At 36.4% G+C, this 24,880-nt stretch overlaps 1 protein-coding gene and 1 non-coding gene across 2 annotated transcripts in view; one reads left to right on the plus strand and one right to left on the minus strand.

Annotated features, from left to right (window-relative positions):
- Positions 1–612: 612 nt before the first annotated feature.
- TBX18 (T-box 18) overlaps positions 613–24,880 on the minus strand; it is a 29,722-nt gene continuing 5,454 nt past the window's right edge. Inside the window, exons 4-8 of the mRNA XM_025384547.1 lie at positions 22,766–22,937; positions 14,009–14,176; positions 10,405–10,469; positions 4,619–4,713; positions 613–3,536 (exon numbers count right to left, since the gene is read on the minus strand). Of these exons, the coding sequence (XP_025240332.1) occupies positions 2,812–3,536; positions 4,619–4,713; positions 10,405–10,469; positions 14,009–14,176; positions 22,766–22,937 (1,225 nt within the window). The 3' untranslated portion in view covers positions 613–2,811. The remainder of the gene's footprint in view (positions 3,537–4,618; positions 4,714–10,404; positions 10,470–14,008; positions 14,177–22,765; positions 22,938–24,880) is intronic.
- Positions 12,709–12,810, plus strand: LOC112623892. Its single transcript, XR_003119251.1, has one exon. It is a non-coding gene; the product is annotated as a U6 spliceosomal RNA (small nuclear RNA).

The raw sequence follows: 24,880 nt of genomic DNA on the forward strand, positions 1-24,880 counted from the left end.
CTCAGAATTTTGCTAATTGATGTAAAGAGTGAGTATGATCCTTCCTTATATAGGTTACGCTGTGCCCCAACCTCCTCTGGGGGCCACCAAGGATTCCTGACCCCCTACATTCCAGAAATCAAGGGTCAGCAACTGGGTGCCTCACTTGTGAAAAGCTGTTGACCTCTGGAAGGCAGCTTGTAAGGAAGCAAGTGTTAATTTTCAAAATGTGACCGGTCTTGATAGCAGCAACCTCACCCCATCACGATGTCCCTTGGAATGTTTACTAGTCAAGGGGCATAGAAGTAATCTGTCATCACTAGTCAGTGGTGCAAGCCACTCATTCTTGTAACCTTGCTTTTCTCCCCTGGACTCAAAACAAAACATACCACCCCATCCCTTTCCTCTCACATTCAAATTTTCATGTGTTCAACATTTGTCAGGGCCTTCACCTTCAATGACATGGTCAACACACCAAGAAATTATATTTAACACATGAAGAATGAACAGCAGGCCCATTTCTTTCTGCCATGTGATTGAGAGGTACAGAATTTGCATTTGGGGTATGCATGTGTGTGCTTATTCTAGAAACAATATTTTTAGACACTAAAATGATTACCCTCGAAAATCATAAAAGGGTTTAATAACACACTTTAATATAATTTTAAGTACTTTTTAATAAAATACAGATATGTAACTATCCAGGTATGCATGTCATTTAATTCAGCAATAAAAGGCTAGTCTCTGAAGTGACATGGTGATTAATATTTACAGTAAAACCTAAAAAACAAACAGCATTTGTACAAGATTGCTAAAATTTTACCACAAAAAAAGGTTAATAAAAAATTATACTCATATTGTAGTATCATCTGAAATTATCAACAGCAAGAAGGAAAATGTTCTTATTAATACATATGGGTATAGAGCATTACTTTCCATGTTTTTTCAAGATGGGAAACTCTCTGTTCTTGAATTACACACCAAGCACTACGGCTGAGATGGACTCATTCTTAACGCCTTTCCCCAAATCTTTGTCAAGCTATTAATGCCATACCCAAACATCTTACATAGATCTACCTACTGCAAATATTTCATGTCCCTTCAAGCTAGTTTTAAATTTAAAAATTCAATACTAATTTGATGAACTGCTAAGGAATCCAAAAGGAAATTTGTTAGTATGTATAAACAGAATCACATCCTGTGCAATTTCAACAGTATATCCCCCTAAATATCTAACAAATTGTATTGTTTCAAAGTGAAACAGCAAATCAGGAGTTGTACCCTTTCCCCACCAAATCCAGGGATGAGTTAAAGCAATTCTGTTTAGCAATGAGAGGAAATCATGCTCTTTTGCTTAAGATATATGAAATGTAATGAATGGGTCAATGCACAGACATGTTATTTTACTTTCTCCTCAGAAGGGGAATGTGCCTCATCATGTATTCTTAGCCTTTTTCATTTATCTCATAATGTGCTCTCAAAGTTACTTGTTTTTAACTATTCAACCATGCATATATTATTTTAGGAATTAAAAACATTTAATACTGATTTTAATTTTTCCAGTTCTGAGGTTACAAATTCTGTTGAGGTTAAAAGTTTTACAGTTCCTTTATCATAATTAGTATCTTCCTCCTTAGTCCTCCAAGAGGGCCTTTATAGTAATGGGCTTTGGCCTTTGCACTATAGCTCCCAAAAGACAGATTGCTGGAGATAACCCACTGAAATTCCTCACCGCGTTATTTAACACCATACAGGCTTAGGAACTATCTGTTTTGGCAAAGACGCAGGCAGACGGACAAGGTTAAGGAGGGGGAAAGGATTGAATGTGTAGAATTACAAGATATAAATAAGTAGCATAAATGCATTTTTTACTTATATACTATGGGTCAGGAAGCTCAAACTATACAAAAACATAAGGTATAGTTAACAAGAGTATTACTCTTGATTTAAAAGATAGACATTTCTCATTGGAATCAATGAATTTGAGGTGGATTTATTTTCCTTTTGCCATTCCATTCATATCACATATTCCTCTCCTGGTGAAAATTGGAATTTAAAAATGTTTATAGAACATTCTTTAACGGTCTATTTGATAATTAAAATAAGCAAGAAATAAAAAATACTGGAAATTTGTTCTCTACAGATGAATAAGAACCTCTTATGTGCCCAATGCAAAGTCAAAAAAAAAATCATAAGCCTCTCCTTTACCTTCCTTAAGAAAATAACAATTATTATGGGTTATGATTTTTTATAGACCCAAGGTCATATGGTATCTGTGGTAAATAAGAATAAGCAGGAGTGAAAAAGTTGATTACAAATACCTCAGAACTAACACTAAGACTTCAACTGGCTTTTGTATTTTAGATTCTCACACTGTGTCCAAGAATAACAGAAATCACAAGACTCTACATGCTGGTTACTATTGGCTATCAACACGTCAAGTATGAAACCGTTTAGAGTATTTTTCTGATAAATTAAGTTATAAGTGTTCATCTGGATAGTATCATTGCCAAGTTTTAAGTTTACCATCTTGTTTTTAAAAGAGTCTGAGAACTTTGCTTAAATATACTACACACATGCCAATACTCTGTGCAACTGGATGAAGCAGGGGAACAATAGGGGCTGTGATACTCCATGTGCTATGTATATACAGCATACATATATACCATAGATAATTACAATCTTACCATGATAAAGTCAAAAAACCCAGTGAGCCTTCATTTTCTATTATATGTACATTTTATAAACTACAGAGAGTTTCCACATAGCTTTTAAAAAAGAAAAAGAAAATACATTAGACAGATTCAAATGTCATTTAACTTAAAGGCTTCATCAGACCATATGTGCAGATACTTGAGATGATGACAGAGTTAAGCTTCCTAGGGTCCTAGAGTCAAAGAAACTCTGCTGACCCCCACTGCTAAGCAGGTGCACTCCTTCCACAGGGGGCAACATCTGCCGATCCGTCATGGTCCCACTCGGTGAGGACCCCAAGAAGCTTCCTTGGGAAGAAACAATTTTCTCAGGACTGGCAGCCAGTTTGGGGGATGTGGAGAAGTTATATCCATACAGTGCACAGGGGCTGTGTAATCTGAAAGTATTATAGGAACCCTGATGGGTCTGGTTAGTGGCGAAGGCGTTGCTGGAGGGTGATGGCATGATATACTGGAGCTGGGGGGACATTCCTGAAATCTGCATGGATAAGCTGGTCTGTGGGCAGCTGAAGGTGTCCCCGTCAGTGCCACCCATGGACATGTTCACGGAGGTGCTGCTGCTCACGCCCACATAGGAGGGAGTCCTGGGTGGGGCGAAGGTCTCACTAGCCTGATTGGTGAGCCTGTTGTAGGTCTCGGCCAAAGATGTGCTGTATCGGTTGAGGGTGAGGCCCGAGCGGGCACAGGCAGAATAGTCAGCAGGGGCCAGACTACACAGCTGGCTGGTGTTGGGCCCCAGATGGAAGGCAGGAGAGGAGCAAGAGGAGCCAGACAAAAGGTGAGGGTGAGTGGCAGGAACGCCATTCCCAGTACCTTGGAGCAAGGTGGAGGAACTTGCATTGCCTACAAAAGAAGTTGAAATGTAAAGAATGACTCCACAGTCATCCTTTCCTTCAATTTTGTAAATATGAGCTAGACACAGCTTGTTACAAGGCAAGGGTTGGGGGAATGCTACAGAGATGAAAAGGAGATGGTCTCAGCTTTCAAGGAATTATCTGGTTGAAAAATCTCATTTCCAATTAGAAAACAAGTTGTTGAATCACATGCTAATACAAGAGCAGAGGTCCAACAAATAAACAGTCCTGTGAAACTCAGAGAGGGTAGTTAACCCTGTGTCCAACCAATGGCAGCGATGGTGCCCCCTCTGGATCTGCTGGCAGACTGATGTTTGCAAACTTGACAGAACTTAAGGGGAGAGGAGAATTCCAAAGGGCTGGACAGGTTGTAAAACCTTCATTGCTCTGGTGATGGTGTTTTGCACAGTGTCTCAAAATAATCCAAAAGCCCAGTCCAATCAATGATTATCTGAAACCCAGCACAGCAAATTCTCACTGGAAGCTGGGCAGGATGGTGGTAAAAAGCCTAAATGTAGGAGTGAGCTGAGAGTGTTACCTATGGAGCAGACCAGAGAGGAAGCAACATCGCTTTCCATGCAGTTCCCTCTGAGGAGAAATCAGCCCTGGGCTGCTGAGAAATATTCAAAGATGAGCCCAGAAGAATCTGCCTGAATGTGCCTGACCTTCTCATCATTAACCCAACAGGAGAACCCTGCCCAGAGGCAATTCTGCTGAAGAAAGAAAACAAACAAGATGTGAAGAAAGGGTGGAGTGGGGGCACCATCAACAATTTCTTGTGAAGAGCACCTGGCATGAGAGCACCTCTAATTTTAATACGAGATTTAAGGATGAGGTAAAGGTCATGAAATATATAAACAGCCTAAGACATCTAAGATTTAATCTGTGACCAAGAGAGCCATTTTTTCCTGATCCATCCCTATACCATGCAGAAGACAGGTGGAATCTGTAGGACAATGTTGGTGATGAGGTCATTATTGTAAGTATAAATAATGACTTGTACACTTTTAGTGCCTGAGTTTCTAGGCAGGAACGGGCTGTATATATGACCCAGGAGACTTTGTGAGTTACCTTGCTTGGGAATTCCAGGGATATCTTCAAAGGTCAGAGTCCGTAGTGATGGTCTCCAGAATGCATATGATTCCACCAAGGCTTCCAAACCCATTCTAAATGGAAGGGGTCAGGATAGGGGTGGACAAAAGAAGTCTAGTTAGGAGCATTTGGAGCTTTCACCAGCAGCAAGCATCTCAAAACAACACTGGTATTGACAGTACCCCCACATTGTCAGGTTAGGAGCTTGCATTGGCAAGAAGAAATGCTTCAGCAATGGGCTAACATTTCTGTTACCAGCAGCAGGAGAGAACTGAAACCACCCACCTAAGTTGCCTGTTAATGTTCTCTGGAAAACTCAGCTGACCTAAGGGGTGAAAAGCTGTTCCCTTGGGCTAAGAAGCTGAGGTGAAGAGAGACCATTCTGGCTGCTGTGAGTCCAAGGCTCTGCTGTGATCTGGCACACACCCTCTCTCCTTGTCCTGTTACTTCTCCCTCTAAGTGAGGAAGGCATTGCCACGAAAGCACATTCCTGGAAAACCAGCTCTTCTCTAAGAGGCATTACTGCCCATCATTTGGTGCCTCGGCAGCCAGTTCAGGGGAGCACTTGTCCAAAGAAGATTGATTGACTTCTTTCTCAGGAGCACAATCTCTACCAAACCCAGTATAGCCAGGCTGGGCTCCCACCAGCAACAGGAGGGCCATGAAGAGACGGCACTGGCCTATCCCTGCAGTGTTGGAGGAGAGCAGGAAGGTGACCTCACAGGGCTATCTGGTATATGGAGTTACTATTAAATCACAAATTATTTTAAAGGCCTGAAATACACTTAATGAATGGATACTTAAAGAGACAGGATAAGCTTGATATAGGCTATTTACATGACATATGTATATTTTAAAACAAGGGCAACTACTCTAAATACATATATCAACCATCTCCTACCATGAATGATTCAGAGACTTCCCTTCTGTATATCAAGTGACTAAGTCCTCTGGGTTCTGGGAACGAGGCCATTCACTCAACTAGATCATTCTCAAGACAGCCACACCTGAGACCTCATCGCTCTTCCTTCAACCACCTCAGCCCTAAGTAATTTGTTGGTCTAGATAACATTATACTTTTCATGAAACCTGTAGCTCTACTGTAGAAAATACTTGCTTCCTGGGATGTCCAATAATAGACATCTCCTGTGATTTCAGGTATCTTTAATAGTTTGACTCAAGGTGCTACCACCTCTGGAGTCCCTGCACCCCAAGTCATAACCTGCAAACTAAGACTACAGTAATCCACCCCAGAGAGTCATACCACATACACAATATGGCGAAAGCTCTCTAAACACCAAAGGTAAGTGACTTGTGCTGTTAAAATTATCTTACACTACTTATTCATCTGTTCCAAGGCTTCACACACAGACTTTGCTTCCTTAGAGTGTTCAGGGTATAGTCTCTGTTAATTGATTTCTGTACTCACTCTGGAGGAATATGCCTACCCCATCTTAGTGATAGAATGATGTAGCTATGCATATGTGGAGGGGTAGTGTGTATACATGCACAGACTTGCATGCATGAACACACCTCATGAGGCTGCACATAAGCCTGACTCATCTCTTAAGTCACAGGCTCTGGGGGTGCAGCTCTGGGAGCACTTCAAAGAGATGTCTGCAGTCCCAGAGGGGATAGTGCAGGATTGCCAAAGAAAAGAGCAGAGCACAGAGGGGACCTGCACCTGCTCCACCTGGCCTACCCTGAGAGAGAACAGAATCTGGCTTCTGATGTAATCAATGTGCCACAGAGACAGAATTATTTAGTGGTAAGGATGCTAGACTGGGGTCACAGGGACTGGGCTGGCACTGCAACTCACTTAAACTCATTGTCTGACCTTAAGTAAATTTGCTAATCTTCCTGGACTAAAGTTTCTCACAAAGAGAGGATGAGATTACAAAAGCTCTGAAACCCTTATTAATCCTAACACTGTTTCATTCTAAGTGATTTTTTTTCCAAACCACTCATCATATCTGTGACCAAACTACAAGCCAAATCCAAGTTCATGCCACTTGATAGTATTTTCTGTACTAGTGTATTGATTTCTGGGCAGTTTGACAGACATGGTGAGTTCCAAACCCCATGTTGCCTGTGGGTGTGTTTAATACTGGACTAATGAATTCTGGGTCCTGTTTAGAATATCACCCTCTATTCAGTTTATACCAATACTAAATTTTGTGACTTTCTAGAAATACAACTATTTTAAATGCAAAAGAATGTTAAGACACAGCTTAATATAAAACAGCTTATTATTATCACATAGATGAGTTTGAGTAATTGTAGTTTTAAATATTAAAAATACTAAAGTGATTATAGAGCAGTCTTGAGGGAAGTTTACTAAGATAATTAACAAGCAACCACTGGACTTAGAAACTGACTACAGAGATGTATCTTACTGCATTATTTGCTTTAGCAGTGTAAACTTTATTATGATTCAAATACAAATCCATAAACTAAATTCTTAGGGAGAAGTTATTGATCATCACAAATATATAACCCTAAGCTTTAAAGAGATGCTCTGAAGGTGACATATCTACAAGTGATCTGATTTGGAGCAATCGATAATTTTCTTAAGGCTGCTGTTTCACACTGCAAGTTCCAGAAAGGATTTTAGATATTTTGCAGGAAACAGTTATAAAATATTTATTAGCTGAATCTGGACATTTTTTAAAAAGCCTTCATTTTCTCCAGTAATGGAGACCTTTCCTGGCTAGTTAAAGAAAAGATAAAAGGCACCTCCTGCAGGAGTGCAGCCAAGGCGATAATTTATACAAGATGCCTTTGAACAATTTCACATTTTATCACCACCCTAATTTCTGCTATCAAATGGCCAAGTTTATTTAGTAAAATGGTTATGTTTTTCCTGAAGTATTTAAAGAGAAGAAATTTTTGTACCTTCCTGAGTAAAAAATTTTATAGGGTCAAACCTAAGGCCTAACTGAAGAATGAAACTATTCTCAGCACATAAATTCTCTCTCACATAGCAAATGTCTTGCAGGAGAGCTTTTAAGGGCCGAAGCTACTGATTCCTGTAAAATAGGCTGAGGAGTCATAAATAGCCAGAAAAGGATAATTTTTAATTAAGGCAAATTGTTTTATAAAGTTTAAACAATCCCAAGTCTATGTTTATTTCTTGTCCTGGTCAATTTGCATATTTCATGTACAGGGTGGGAAAAATAAAAGTAGAATTTATTTTAAGAAAAACACTAACAACAGCACAATAGAACTAGGGGTAATAAAGAAATACGTTAAATTTTTTCTCATAGCCTTACTTCTCTACTACTATATTTTAAAAATCATGCCCCTTCATGCCCATACTCCCCAAACAACTGTGCCCTCCACCAAGTCATACATATAACTTGGTCTCTTTTTTTTAAAGAAACTAATACATAAGTTAGAAATGTTCGCTTATGTAATTCAGGTGACTGAATTATCTCTTCTCCCAATGTGTCTTTTGCATTTGTCAATGGGAAATGTTACAATCAGATTTTTAAATAGAGGAATAATGATTTATAGATAGTTAGCATTCCAAAGTGAGAAGTGTTAGTAAATAGCTTGTCTATAGTAAGGAAGAGAGTTTCAACAAGGAAAAAAGTTGAAACTTTATTTCACTAGCAAGAAAGTCATATATAGGCTCAATGTGCTTTTCATGTAATATAATATTGTTTAAACACTTGGAACAAAATAAAAATTTTAAATTTTAACAAAATTTTAAAAGCATTAAAACATAATTCACTGTCTTCTGTATGTTCCTCCAAAATTTTTAAAGTTTTAGAGTCAGGGAAGAAATAGTAACAAGCACCATGGATGTCATGCCTACATACTCCTGAAATAGCCAAAGGGATAGAAGAATCCATATCAAAGCTAGCATTTTGAACTCACCATATCAAACACTAGGCCTAGTAATTTATATTCAACAACACCACTGTCTTTTTCACTGACCAAATTTAAGTAACCAAATGTATTTTCATTATGCTGAATATCTAGAATTCTTCCTGAAAACTTGTCATATGCATCTATCATCTCCCTTCTTGTAGAGGTTTGTTCATTATTATCTGTTCAAAATATACTTCAAAAAAATATTTTAAATGTATTCCTTCAAAAATGAACTGACTATATACAAGCATGTGACCCCTGAGTCAGTAGCAATGAAGTCTTTGCTAGAGTGATTGATAGCTTGGATATAGTTGCTGGTTGTATATTCTTCAAGCCTGAATATTTCTCTCCTGGAATTTCAGTGTTTTAATAAATTCCTTTTCTGCCTAAGAAAAAACTAAAAGTAATACAAGACTCTTAAATGGACAAATACTATTCTGCTGTAACAAAAAATCACAAAATAATTCCATCAAAGCATTTGCCAAGGTAGAACAGAAATCATCCCAAAGGTTCTCTTCAGTCACCTCATTAAGTGGCCATTTCCAGTTATTAAATGATGGTTCAATTTACATTTAATTTTCAGAAACACCTCTGAAAAACAAGGTTAACCAGGAGCTAATGTAATAAAACAAAAGCCAAGCAATTTTTTTCTCTACATTGAAACAGACATCCAAAAAACAAAATAATTTCAATACAGCAGACAACTTTCATGTGTTAGGAATATCTGCAAACTTTCCTACAGAGTGAAAAATTTCAGAGGGAAGCCCTGCTATTAGTCTTCCTGATCTGCCTGCACTAAGTTGAAAGTTACTCTACTCTCAGTGCATTTTAGCTGCATTTCAGTCCTTGTGTTGCATGGTGTTTCAATGATGCCACTGCATATAAAAATGACATCACGTCTCTGCAAGCACTTGAGTGTATTCTGAGGAAAGGTCTCTGTCACCCATCTTGTCCAATTAACCAACTGAAAGAACTAAGAATGGCTTGTTTTCCCTCTAAAATTTCAGAAGAAACTGTCTCTAAAATAATTGGGGATTTTCAAGAAGTATTAGAATAATTTCAAGAGTAAAGTCATAAAGATCGTTCAAATACTTCTTTTTAAAAACAAGTTGCTTTTAAAAACATTTAAGCAGAAGCCTTACGCTGAAAAGGCATTTGTAGAAGTGTAGTCTCTTATTACTCTCTATTACTACTTACTAACAGTTGCTTTAGAAAATGTTGTACTGAACTATATTGGAATAGAGTCATATCAATAAATTCAAAAACCCTTTGGCACATAGACCAGGTGATCTGCTTTTTGATAAAAGTAATAGAGTGGAATTCATTATTGTGGCTCTACCACTTAGTACAAACACCACAAAACATGAAACAGAAAAAATAAACAAGTGTGTGGCTGTCAGCAGAGCCAAGACAACTTTGGAAACTAAAGAACATCAGCTCTCTTGGCAATGGAGAGTAGTTTCATATTCCAGCTGGAAATATGACTTAATGAAAGACCCTATCATACTCCACAGACAATATCAACAGATAGTTGCATCATCACCAAAGAAATTCTAAACCAATAGTAGAGGCAGAGAGGATATTTAATTGGGATACTGAAGCTTCTGTGCCTGTAAGGGCAGGCTTCTTCAAGGCCCCTTCAGAAACAGCACGCACTGTACACCCTGAGAGCTTCCATTTTCAGCTCAGCAGCACACATGAACATTCACCTTAGGGTAGGTCACACCATTACACTACAAAAATAAGTCATCTCCGCGGCACAATGGTCCTCATCAGAAATGATTTCTATATCGTATTAGTAAATTTAGCCATTTACTCTGTAATAGAAAGTTCATAATAAAATATCAAATATATTTATCACAACCAGAATGGTCTTCACTAAGACCCACCTGTTGCGCCCAGAGTCTCGGAAGCCTTTAGCAAATGGATTCCTATCTATCTTCAGGCGAGTAATCTGCAGAGTAGAAAAAATATATATCAAATCTTATATAAATGTCAAGCAAGGTTTTTACTTGGTTGCAAAACTACAATGACTAAAAAATTAACTGTTAGAGGACTCTATTGTATACCCCTCTTTTATTCCCCAAGTATTTTAATATCCTAGCAGTAAAGCTAAGGAAAATTTCAGAAATCATCTAAAAAATTGATCTGCTCTAAAAAAGATACTTCACTCCTTTTCAATCTGCATTAATAGATATGTTAGTTTTGTTTTTTAATATTCCTGGAAAAGGAGATTCTGAATCATCTGTTGGTAACTTGCCCTATAACTGACAATTCCCTCTCCCAATTGAAGTTCTTCCCTTTAACTCTGAGATGTGGTTTAATCCTGTTTCTCTCTCAATAAAGGTAATGAGGAATAACTAGTATCCAACTTCTATTTAACAGCCATTGAAATGTTGTTAAGCTTCTACACAGCTTTCTCTTCTTCAAAATTAGGTAATAATATGCACACTCCTTTAATTTTCTGCCTCTGTATTTTTCTTTGTCTCTCGTTTAATATTCTTTGTGGCTCTTATCTGAAAGTTTTATTATTTTATCTGTGGAGTCCTAACCTGGTCAGAGCACTACAGTGAATGTCTAAACAGAGGTAACCACTACTTGAAGGTTCTAATGACATCAAATCTCATACTGAATGAAGTAAAAATAAATGATGCTTTCATTTTAACTTTCTTTCAAAATAAATTGTATTGTGTTATACTGAGTTACACAACATACTATGAGATATGCATAGGTAGTGAAATGGTTCCTATATATGACGTTTTAGTTTTAACAAGAGTTCTAATTTGTTGACTCATAACCAGCTTTTTGCCCACTAAGACACCACGATTTAGGGGGAAAATTTTTACAAATGGTTTAATCATCTCCATTAATAGTTTTTTTTTAGTTATGACATCCTGAACTTGACACTAATAAATACCATCCCATCTGCGTATTACCAGATCTCTACTTTGCCCAGAGGAATTTACAGCCTATTTTCTAAGAGACACATCATGTTTTGGCTTCTAAATTCCTGGGCTTAATGAACTCTACAAAGTTAATGAACATACTTCTAATTGCACCATCTTGGCTAAGGACAAAAACTGTTGGATAAAAGTCATCTGCAGTCCCCCTACATTGCCTGTGCATACTCTCCATTCGGCCATGCAACACTTAAGACATATGTGTTCCATATGATGTTATATTAGTATGTGGATAAAACTACATTATAAATGATATAATGAAAAGGTTTGCTAATTAGGTCATCATGTCTGCCACTCTGTCATTGAAACAATTCTTCTTTACAGATCAATATAGCTCAATTTTGTTTATTTTAATAATGTTTAAAAATCATTAAGTAATGTAAATGTTCATTTAAAATATTGTTTTTTAAAAAGTACAGATTTATATAATGGTGCCTTGTTAAAACAGAGATATAACACAATTGCTGCTATCATCATTTTTATTACTAACATATGTATTGAGTGCATAAAATGTACACTGTGCTTAGTTTTATGCACACTACTCATTTAATTACTAGAGCAACTTATATATAGCTATTATCTCAGTTTTGTGTTTTATTTTAAACTGAAGCTTAAGTAAGCCAGGACCACAGGCTGCAGAGCTCATGCTATTAACCACTAATCTGCTTACAATGTTCCATTAAGTTCTTAAAAATAGTAGCCAGGAAACTAAAAAGTAAATATGATTGCATGTTATCATTATCAATTTCCCCTCTAATCTGTCCATCATCTTAATCAACTTCTCAATGTTAATTAATTTGTGTTAGTCACAACATGTGCCAAAACTGCACTTACTGTACCACTGAGGGTGGAAGAAAATATAGAAAGAGCAGTTAATTTGTGTGTGAGAGAGAGACAAAAAAAGAGGAAGAGAGACAGAAAAAGAGACGACGAATTCAGATTGTTAAAAGAATACTAAACACCTCTGCTATTTTCTCATGTGTTACTTTTTCCCCAAAAAAATCATTTTCTGTCCCTCATATATTTTAATATATAAAATATATAATTATATCTCATATAATGTACTAAATGTAATTATATTAAGCATATTATAATTATATAATATATTATTGTAGAGTGTATTATACAATTTATGTATTTATATAGATATTTATTTTAATATATTTATTATATTAAATACATTACATATGTTACATATAACAAATTAAATATGCTATATTAAATCTATTATGCTTGCTTCAGCAGCACATATACTAAAATTGAAACCAAACAGAGAGATTAGCATGGTCCCTGTACAAAGATGATACACAAATTCATGAAGCATTCTATAAATATATATAAAATATTGAATATATTTCAACATATTATTAAATATATTACATTAAATATATTTTACATATTTTTGAATATACTAATATATCTGATAATCTAGTAGATATATTAATGTATTAATAAATATGCATTACATATATTTTAATATATTATTAAATATATTATCTATGGACCTTTAAAAAATAACATTTCATGTTCCTTCCTAAAAGCTTATAAAAGAGTGGCAACATGAGTGTGAGAGGACAGGACAGCTTCGGTTGTGAGACTGATGTCTCCATACGGATAAGAGCCATTGAGCTTCTCAGCCCAAAGAACACATGGGATAGGATCTAAATCTTCTAAGAAGCTTTATAACAACAGAAACCACAACAGAGAGATTTAAAAGCCTTAAATTTGTAATTGAAATGTATATAAATGTAAAGAGAAATGGAGACCTAAAACAATTCTGCTGACCACTGAAATTAAAGGAAAAAAAAAAATCTACCACAGGCCACATTGGCTTATATTACATGGATATTTCTTATGAAAACCAGCTGGAATTCCAGCATGGATTACATATTGCCTCTGATTCAATTCTCCACCTAACTGACCCATATAAACATAGCCTTAGAGAAATATATACGTTTACCCATATAGAAAGGAAATATTTCACTTCTCAAACTATTTCTAACTTTATGAAATGATTATTCCACCATTGCTGATCTCTCAGACTATAAGCATGTTTATCATCTTCTATCACAATTAAAGCATATCTTGAAAGAAATAGCCCTTTGGATATGTACCAAAATGACTATACAGGATGTTTCTGAAATATTTTTAGAATATAGTTTAAAAATAAAGTGAGCTATCAAGTCGCATGCTCTATGATACAATTCATTTTTAATATTTCACATGTCTATTTTTTAGGCAATAAAAATACATTCTAATTTTAATTATGATATCATAATTCAATAGCTCAAAATGGAAAGTAAACCTACACTGTCGGTCATGAGACATGGTTTGTCTAAAGAAGTCAACATTAGAGCAGCCTTACTTGGAAAATCATGGATAAAGAACTGTTATTCACATATATACACTTTGAATGTCATATATGGCAAATGCTTTATGCTAATTCATAACATTTAGAGTGAGAAGGATACCTAACTTCCTCTCTTCACCCAAAATGAAAAGTCTACAAAGATACCAATTCTGAGAACAATACCTGCTGATTCTGATAGGCAGTGACGGTTGTGAAGACAGTTTCTGGAAAGGAGAATGCCTTTACTCCCTCCCCGGATGGAACAGGCTTGATGGGAGAAAGATCGTCTCCACAGTCTTTACGGATGACGTGCACTCGTGGTTGGTATTTGTGCATAGAATGAAGAATAATCTGTATCAAAGAAGGAAAAGCCAAATTTATCAGGAGCCTCTGCCCAATCTCAACACCATGACAAAATATTTAATGTGTACAATCAATTCTGATTGGAAAGGTGTCAATTTAATAAGATATATCAGAACTGGAGAAGGAAGGATGCAGAGGTGTCAATTTAATAAGATATATCAGAACTGGAGAAGGAAGGCTAAGAAGTTATTTGTAAAATGTACATAAAAATACAAAATAAAAAGCACTATTTTAGTGAAACCCTGTGTACAACCATGTGAACTTAACATCAAATTTTCTGTTGCTAAAAACACAGGAATAAATTAATAAGCGTTTTATTTATAATGAGCCCAATGGAGCACAGAGTCCAAACCAATAAAACTACAAACGAGACTGAAATCATCATTTAAATTGTACCACACCCATCCCCTAAAAGATAAGTATTCCCAGACAAGCTTTTTTTTTCAGAGGAAATGTTTCCCCAATTCGTGACTACATATGTCTATTCAAGGGCAAAGGGAATTTTAAGGACACTCCAGCATCTGTTTTTTGTGTGGCTCACAAAGTTTCTAGTTTGCTGGGAGCGCCCGGGGTCTGTGCCTCTATCACAATGAGGCTTCCATTACTCAGACTGCAGAGAACAGAAAAGCTGGCCCTCTCAGATGCTGCTGGGGAAATCTGATAATAGGGTTTAACTACCTTCTACCCAATGATTCCACATCTGAGAATTTATCCTAAGGAAGTATTACAAATTCAGAAAAGATTTTCATGTACAAAGATAGGTATCACATTATTTATAACAGTAGAAAAATTATAAGCCATTTACATATCCAACATGAGTAAATTACTTAGGTGAATGAAATCCACACAATGAAATACAGCATTATTTTGTTTTACCATGTAATAAAATAATACTTTTAAAATCTTAAATTTAAAAAATGACCTAAATTGTTTATAAGCTTGTTACAACTACATAAAAGTAGAGTAAAAATGACCCATAGAAAGATATAAAGAGTGATTGCTCTAGATGATGGAATTGTGAGTGAATTTTTTCTTCTTTATATATTCTATGCTTTCAAGGCTGATGGGGTAGGGTGAAGAAACAGCTTCATCCAATGGGATTTTCTGTTTGCTGCTGGGATTCCATATTCAGGTATTCATTAAGGAGTTTCCTTAAGAAACCTGTATCTTTCCTGAGCTATAAGATTTGAATTCAATTTCTGAGCCATTATGAATTTATAGAACAAAGGTTCACAGAAATCTCTTAGGGAAATGCAGTGGTTGGCCTGCCTTGTGTTTAGGATGTGGGCAGTTTAATAAGACACATTCAGAATATTTGGTCAGCCCAAACACAGATTGTCCTATATCTGGGAAGTGTGTTTGCTGCCACAAGAAGATTCTTTACTTTCTGGCAGCAACCAGCACTGTGGCCAAGATTTTTTTTTTTAACCCTGCAGTTTTCCTTCTGTCCGTGAAAGAAATGCCTAGATAGCACATGATCATGCCGACCAGACACACTAAAGGAGGAAGCATGAGTGTGAGGAAAGGACAACAGGGAAAATAACCCTCACCATGCAAATCTGCATGCAAATCTGCAATCTCAGGAAAATTCTCTTTCTAGAATTCCAGAAATTCTGGAAATTTCTCTTTGCTCTATGTAAAGGGAAGAATTTTAATGATCTATTAGTGACTTATGAAATCAACATAAAGGGTTGCAACAAGAAATTTTTTTAATAAATAAAAGTACAAAATAAAGTAGAAAATAAAATGTATATCTTGATGTGTGTAAAAACACAGAAGCAACATTTAATTATAATGGTTCTAGTGATCAGCACACTCTAAACAGATTTTTAGTGAATATAGAATATTTTTATTCTCATTTCTTTTGTATATTACCTGAGGAATATGTTCACTAATCCTCATTTAAAAACGTATAATCGGCCAGGCATGGTGGCTCATGCCTGTAATCCCAGCACTTTGGGAGGCTGAGGTAGGTGGATCACGAGGTCAAGAAATCGAGACCATCCTGGCCAACATGGTGAAACTCTGTCTCTATTAAAACCACAAAAAATTAGCTGGGCATGGTGGCACGTGCATGTAGTCCCAACTACTTGGGAAGCTGAGGCAGGAGGATTGTTTGAACCTGGGAGGCAGAGGTTGCAGTGAGCCGAGATAGCGCCACTGCACTCCAGTCTGAAGACAGAGCGAGATTCCATCTCAAAAAAAAAAAGGTATAATCTAAATCTAAATTTATGTTCTTGGAAGCATAATATCTCAGCAGGGTTGAAAGGTATCTTGCAGACATGTGGACCCAGTAGATATTATTTTTCATAACTATATTAGGAAAAAGGAGTAGGCAAGATGAATTCTGAGGTCTGTTTACCGCCCTCTAATTAGAGGTGCCTCCCTTCCCTGTTTGATATGCAGGGTTCTATGTGACATTACCTTAGATATATTTAAGTCTGAAAAAACTGACATTAATACTCCAATTTATAGATAGAAAACTAAGGTCTGCATAAGCAAGAGACTTCTGAATCCTCAAGGCTGAACCTGGAAGCTGGGTCCCCTGGCCCATGGCTTGTCCTCTCACCACCACATTCATGTGCATTCATTATGAATTCATATTTTGTGGGCAGGCATCATCACAGGGCCAGGCCCAGCAAAGGAAACTCAAAAAAGGGTCTCAGCCTATAGAAGCAGTTAATTAAGCCCCATCTGGTGTCTCATCAGTTAACGTACCTTTTAACATACTCTTTTAATATAAATATAAAACAGCAAATGACCAATCATGTCATAGCAACCATTAATGTTAACTCTGCTTTCCCTCTCCCTCTTTATTTCTTAATTAATTTATCTCATTAGAAAGTGATATTCACTTGATATTTTGGGGAGCAGTGGAGTTTAAGGGAGAACTCTTCCTCTTCTCCAAGCTAAGAAACAAAATGCCACTGGTAAGCAAACAACAAGGGACAAAACAATGACATTTATAAACTCCCAGGGAGAATTAGCATATCTTTTAGATACAAATTTCTAAGCAGAAGAAAAACTAGAGAAAAGTTACTTTACATTAAACAAACAAAAATAAATGCATAGCCAATTTCAGAAGATTGGACTGAGTTGTAATTAAAGAAACAAAGATTCATTTGGGTTTCTTTTTACTAGTCAATGAAAAGCAGGTTCTTGTTTTATGAGGACTGTTCTCTCTAGCAGATTTCTCCATATAGTTATAAATATTTTAAAGTTACTTTTCAAAATATCCTTACCATATTTCAAAAAAGACTTCAAGTGGGGTATATTGGAGTAGGATACATAAATGGCTGATGTATGTCTTGTTTGCATGTTAAGGAGCAACTATCAATAGTAATCTGAAGATTGCTCAAGAAAAATAATATGCATTCAGTATTATCTACAAGAATTTTGTGTATCCCTGGAATTTTTTAGATACGGAGAAACAAGCCTCAGTTCTTCTTTGTACAATAGCATTAGATGCTTTTTAATGTCTCATGTGGTCCTAGGTCCAGTTAAAGCACTGCAAGGATTTGATTCCTGCAATCATTTTGTGCTAGATGAATAAAAGTCCCAGGTCTATATGGAGTTCTCAAGTCACTATGCTGCACAGTTGCACAGATTTGGCAGAGTAAAAGTAGGAATTGAGAAGAGAAACAAAAGCAATTTAGAAAGCAAGCTAGGAAATCACCTCTCATTTGAGTCTACAGCTTTACTAATTAGAGATCAGTGTTAACTTCTTTTGGAATTGGGGGCTCTGCGGTGGGCAGGGGCACAGGGATGAACTATTTGATTAACTATCAAACTTATAATCATGAATGCTCAACAAAATTTTGCTTATTTAATAGAGCAAATAGAACCAGGAGAAGCACTGGTCTTATAAACAAGAAGACCACAATGATATGATGCCCATCTCCAAAACACAAATAATTCTATGTGATGTGCAATGTTCAATGCTCTCTGATCTGTTCAGAAGGATTATTTTCTCTTGGGTTTAGCTAGTATTACAGTCACACAAGTCCATAAATACAAACTGCATTCACAGTACAGGCTAATACACATTTTTCTACTCTAAGGACACCTAGATTTGTGTCAAAAAAAAGCATAATATTGTATATTTCTCATCCGATGAGTCGAAAGAGCCTGAGATCTCACAGACAGGCAACTGTGTCTAGTCTTACAGGATAGCTCAATAAGAAAACACTCCCTGCTGACTGGAATTTTTCCAGATGACCTAAATTCACATGATGTAATAAGTCAATCAAAGGACCAATGAGAAACAGATAACAAAAACGTTGCTCCCTACATTTTTTGGTAACACCACGTACTGACTCACTTTAAATGGTAGGAGTCAAGGCTATAACAATGTATCACAAACTCCGTAGCAAGGTAGGCTTATTTTTGTTTTACACATTATGCTGTATATAGTGGACTCTTTACAGATAAGTACTTTCGAGTTCATCAGTTCATTTGGTTCACCCTAAGTTCTCTGATTCCAATATATATAACCCATTAGAAAATCAAGCCTCAGAGAGTGAAAGTGACTTGCCCACAAACACAAATGTGTCATACCTCTAAGCAATTGCAAGGTCCTTCCACCAGGGAGACCTCCGCAATCTCCCCTATAACATGCTGCTTCCACACCTGATTCTCAAGGAGAAGTGAGAAAGAGTGAAGGCATCAGTATCACTGAGTCCTCAGCAGCTGGGAGTACAGGTCCTCCCACAGGCCCCACTGTGGCTGTCTGGCCAAGCTTCCTTCCAAAGCACCACAGCACCATAGGTACAAATCCTTATGAGGCTTAAGGTACACCACTACCTGTTAAATGTCTTCTAATTTTTAATAAAAATGCTGATCTAAATGTTTTCCTTCACATGGAAAATTCCAGAGGAATTGGGAAACATGTACATGATGGGAAGGAATTATCCTACTCAAGCATACTAACCCCTCTGCACATGGGTAGCTCAAGGAACAGTCTTGATTTGTATAAAAGCCAGCATAAAGCTGGCTATGGATTCACCAAGGATCAGGCAGACATTAAGGTCTTCAAAACATTCAAAGATTAGCTGTGGAGTGGTGGAACATTTCCACTCTGGAATTTCACCACTATTCCTCTCCAAATAATTCATGATATTTGAACAACTGAAAAGTCACTTTGGGGAAAACCTCAATGTCACATCATCTCATGTCTCATGTGCTCCTATGTCCAGTCAAAGCACTGCAAAGATTTGATTCCTGCCATCATTTTGTGTTAAATTAATAAAGTCCCAGGTCTCCAAGGAGTTCTCAAGTCACTATGCTGCACACTTGCACAGATCTGGCAGAGTAAAACTGGAACTGAGAAGGAAAAAAAAAAGCCATTTAGAAAGCAAGCTAGAAAATCACCTCTGATTTGAGTCTATAGCTTTACTAATTAGAGATCAGCGTTACTTCTTTTGGAATTGAGGACTGAGGGTGGGCAGGGGTAGAGGGGATGAACCTCAACTACGTTTAAGGGTAGAGCGGTAAGTTCCCAAGACATCAGTGCATCAACAAAGGGACGTTTGAATTAGAAAGTCCTACCATAACAATACTACTGTCTTCTTATACCCTGAACACAATCAACAACAGAATTAGAAACAAATTCCTAATATTTAATCTAGCCTCATTTAGGGTCATCAAGCTGAGTAATTAAACAGATTCTTGCTTCACAAAGCCTTTCTCATCTTTTCTGGCTGGAATACGGTGACACTGGCATCTGTACTTCTCTGAGCTGGCAGGATGATAATCTGTGTGCACGGCTTCTTCTCTCCCCACCTAGGCTAGAAACTCACAGAAAGCAGAGATTATGGCTTTTATCTTATTTTTTATTTCTTGAAGCAGAGTCTTACTCTGTCACCTGGGTTGGAGTGTAGTGGCATGATCTCAACTCACTACAACCTCTGCCTCCCGGGTTCAAGTGATTCTCCTGCCTCAGCCTCCCGAGTAGCTGGAACTACAGGCAAGCACCACCATGCCTGGTTAATTTTTGTATTTTTAGTTGAGACAGGGTTTCATCATGTTGGCCAGCCTGGTCTCAAACTCCTGACCTCAGGTGATCCGCCTGCCTCAGCCTCCCAAAGTGCTGGGATTACAGGCATGAGCCACCATGCCTAGGTCAAGCCACCGTGCCCAGCTTTATATCTTTTACCACACTGGATAACATCTTCAGAAGTATGTTTTCTAAATGAATAATGGAAAAGGGCACTTTCCCTCCTACTTCTCCTCTAGTATCAAGTAATACGTATGTACATTTTTACCATTACCAAAGGCAATTCACTTGCTTCCAAATTGCACAGATACATCTCTCTCCCTGCTCCCCACATGTTAATGTACCTCTATTTATTCAACTAGTACATTCTGCTACAACTTTAAAGGAAAATTTTCAGCAGTTAGACAATATACATCTCTATCTTTTGCCTATTTTCTGCTATGTTTATTTCCCTAATAGTAAAATATTATAATTATTTCGGTTTAAGTAACTGAATTTCAATTTGTAATCTATTATTTTGTGTTGTAAACAAATGCTGTGTGACAGTTAATCTTATGTGTCAAATTGGCTATGCCACAGTACCCAGATATTTGGTCAAACACCAGTCTAGATGTTGCTGCCAAGGTACTTTTTAGATGAGATCAACATTTAAATCAGCAGACTTTTGAGAAAAGTGGACTACCCTCCATAACGTGGGTAGGCTTCATTCAACCAGTTGAAGACCGTATGAGAAAACAGACTGAGATCCCAGAGGAAGGGGGAATTCTATTACAAAACTACCTTCACACTCAAGCTGCAACATCATTTCTTCCCTAGGTCTCCATTTGGCTGTGCAGATTTCGGACTTGTCAGGACCCAAATTTTCCTGGTAAGTTCCTTAAAATAAATTGCTCTCTCTGTCTCTGTTTTTCTCTCTCTTTTTTTTTCTCTCTCTCTCTCCACACACACACACACATCCTATTTTCTGAAGAATGCTGTTGTAAATAAAGTCTACTGAAATCATATAGTTAGTATCACACAGGTTGATAAATTACTAGATCTACATCTAATATTTGGTACATCAGATATTAAATAGAAAACCAGTAATTCGAACTGAAAGAATTAGAACTGTAAAATGACTATATTGATTTAAATTATTAAGAAGCTTATACCTTATACATGATGGCATATAGTTTTTATCACCACTTATCTCTTTAGAGCATATGTTTTTTACACTGTAGAACTCACGAGAAAAGGTAGTGTACTTAAGGTTTTGATAACAAGTAATGCTAAAGACATTAAGTCTAAAATGTTCTATTCCAAAAATGGCCTTCAGTGAATGTGCTGAGCATATTTCACAGTCAGCTGCCTCAGTGACACAGAAGAAACCAGTGTTATTTCACTGAATTCCTGTGAAAAATAGTTACAACTGTGTTAAACTGTAAAAATAAGGAATAAAAATAAGGAGAGTGAAGAAGTAATGCACTAAAATATAGGACATGAAGTTGGGTGCAGAAAAGAAATCTACTATGTTACTTTTTTATTTCTATTTTAAGTCATAAAAGGCAACAATCAAGAAATAAAAACACTGGCAGTGTGAGATCTTACTAGCTACATCTTAAAAATCCACCTACTGCATTTGTATCACAGTGAAATTTATACTGGAATGTTTTCATTAAGGTCAATTTCTTAAGATACTGTTTGGCAACTTCCAAATCATATCCTGTCATCACTATTTTACTAGTTTATGACAACCTGCATTTTGTTTTAAAAGATATTCTCATAAATATGCTATCTTTATATCACTCCTTTAAGAAATAAACAAGTTGATATTTCTTTTATGTATGACATATTCTTCGAAAGGCATTTTAATCCTGCCTTAATCAAAACTCTCTTAAATAACATAAACCTAATTTTAAAAATGCTGGCTTTGAACAGAAATCAGCAAGTATCCAGTTACGTATTTATTAACATAATAGTGTAGAAATCTTGCCTGGGAAGAATACTGCATAAAAATTACTAAGGTGTTAAAAATGACTGCATTATTGGAATGACTGAACTTTGATTTATGTATCATGTTTCAGCAGTTTTAAGAATAAAAGGAATGACTGTTGCAACATTTTGACACATTAGATGTCATTACAAAACAACTGGAAACTTGCAGATGGAACACACAAACAGCATAAGCTTAGGCAATTACTGAGAAGCAATGAGTCTCCGCTGACAAAGAGCTGGATGCAGGCAGGACACAATAAATCATTATCCTTATTAACCCAACTCCAAAGTGTTCATATTCACAGTATAATAATTAACACCTCATGAGATTTCACACAAATATTTTGCCTAAGAACATCTCTGCTTCCAGTACTTTCATTCCAATAAAAATGCAGTACCTAGTTTTAACCTATTAAATGCCCCATAGGATAACTCAGGCAACAGGCACAGTCTATGCAAATATAAACTTGATTTTGCACAGATTATGTACATACTAATCAATCAGGCAATGAACATTATGATCTTAGAACCATCCATTTCCTTCAGTCAGGCACAGTGTAGATGTGGCTGTGCCATCTATAGATGCAATAAAGAGGCCATCTACTCACATGGCCTTGGTCATCCAGTTCATTGTTGGTGAGCTTCAGCTTGTCGAAGCTGATCACTTGTCTCATCCAAGTCTCCCCCGAGGCAGGCGAGTCTGGATGAATGTACACCCGGGGTGGCACAGGGGAGTCAGCATTACCTGCCACCATCCACTTTGAGCTGTGGTAAACATACCTAGAAGGCAATGACCAGGCGTTCAGTATACTATTTGTACCTTGGAATGTCCAACTCAGTAGAATCAGACAAAATGTGTGCCTATTTTGTTTCAGGTTTAAAATAAATCAATTTCCTCTTAACACTAAAAATGAGATTTCAAGTGCTTTTCAAAACCTTTCTAAGGCAGCAGTGGCCTGCTGACAATTCAGACTAAGGGGCGTGTTAAGGGCTTCGTGAAAAATATGTACACTATCACGACCATAAATGCAAGTATCTTCATTCTTATGAATGACACTTATTCACCCGTGACATTCCAACTCTGATATTTTCCATTTTTCTTCTGAATATTCCATCAACATGAAAAAACAAATAGCTTGTCAAGCTCACCTTTAAGGAAATCTCAAAAATACTTGAGAGTTACATTTCAAAGTGTCCCACTTCCTTCAAGATCGCTTCCCATGTTAGACTATGTTCAGGCTTATGGAACAGACAGTAGAAAGGCAAGAGGAAATAGTCAGAAGTTCTAGAAACTTTTATTTTAATAGGAAAAAATGTTTTATCTGTTATCATTTGGTATTTTTTGCAATACTATGACACTATATATTGAGGTATATATTGAGGACAAAGTATTTGGTTTAATTGGAACATTCTGTATTATCTGTATTATCATAAAATGTAGGCCCTTATTCATCTCCTATATTTCTTTCCTGAGCCTTTTAAAAAAATTCTTTCAAATCATTTTCAAATATTACTAATCAAAAAATAAATCAAACTTTGAAAATAATGGTATATCTAATTAATATTACTTTTCTAATTAGGAAACAAAACATCCTATTCTATTTCTTTATATGACAAATATATTGACTCAGTAAGAATAATACATTTAAATAACAATGCCTCAAGAAATATTAATATTTAACTATATTAAGATTACCATTTAATAATTTAAAATAAGCTAATTAAAAAATTAGAAACTAGTATAACAATGAAGAAAAAAATTATAAAATAAAATTCTATACTTAGATATTTTCCTTCCATTTATGTTAAGATTAGCATACAATTTAAAGTCGTAATTTGCAAATAGTCTCAGAAAAGTCTACCTGTGTTATATACACGTTTCTTTTTATGAGAGTATAAAATATTTCAGAACATCTCTGATGAGGCCCTTTGTTTCAATTATCCGTCACATAGTTCATTTTGGGCTCAATACACCTTCTAGTCTTTCATTTCTTTTCTTGGGAAAAAAATATGTAATCATAAAATTAGGGATACTCTTTTAGAAATCTTCCTTTAGGCCAGGGACTGTGGCTTATGCCTGTAATCCAGCACTTTGGGAGGTTGAGATAGGCGGATCATGAGTTCAGGAGTTCGAGACCAACCTGGTCAACATAGTGAGACCCCGTCTCTACTAAAAATACAAAATATTAGCCGGGCATGGTAGCAGGCACCTGTGATCCCAGCTATTGGGGAGGCTGAGGCAGGAGAATGGCTTGAACCTGGGAAGCGGAGGTTGCAGTGAGCCGAGATCACGCCATTGCACTCCAGCCTGGGCAACAGAGCAAGACTCCATTAAAAAAAAAAAAAAAAAGAAAGAAAGAGAGAAACCTTTCTCTTTTAATTGGTATGATGTAATTTCAATAAGTTCCTAATTGTGGGCTTTTGTAAATATTAATTTTATATTCTAACAAGTGACAATAATTTTTAACTTGACCAAATACCACTCTAACATTAGAAAATGAGCCAAATTTTTTCCTAATGTTGCTGAAAACATTGATAAATGAAATAAAAATCTTAGAAATTCAAGAAAAATTACACTGTGGAAATGAATTGAGTTACTGCCAAAACAAATAGAGTAATATGCTCTAACAAAACCTTGAAAAAGTATGCAATTAGAATAGTCAAAACTCCACACCCACTGACAGAATAAAAGCTACAAGTTACACATTCTTTGTAAAACATTC

This window comes from Theropithecus gelada, chromosome 4 (genome assembly GCF_003255815.1).
Source record: "Theropithecus gelada isolate Dixy chromosome 4, Tgel_1.0, whole genome shotgun sequence".
In the NCBI taxonomy this organism is placed as follows: domain Eukaryota; kingdom Metazoa; phylum Chordata; class Mammalia; order Primates; family Cercopithecidae; genus Theropithecus; species Theropithecus gelada.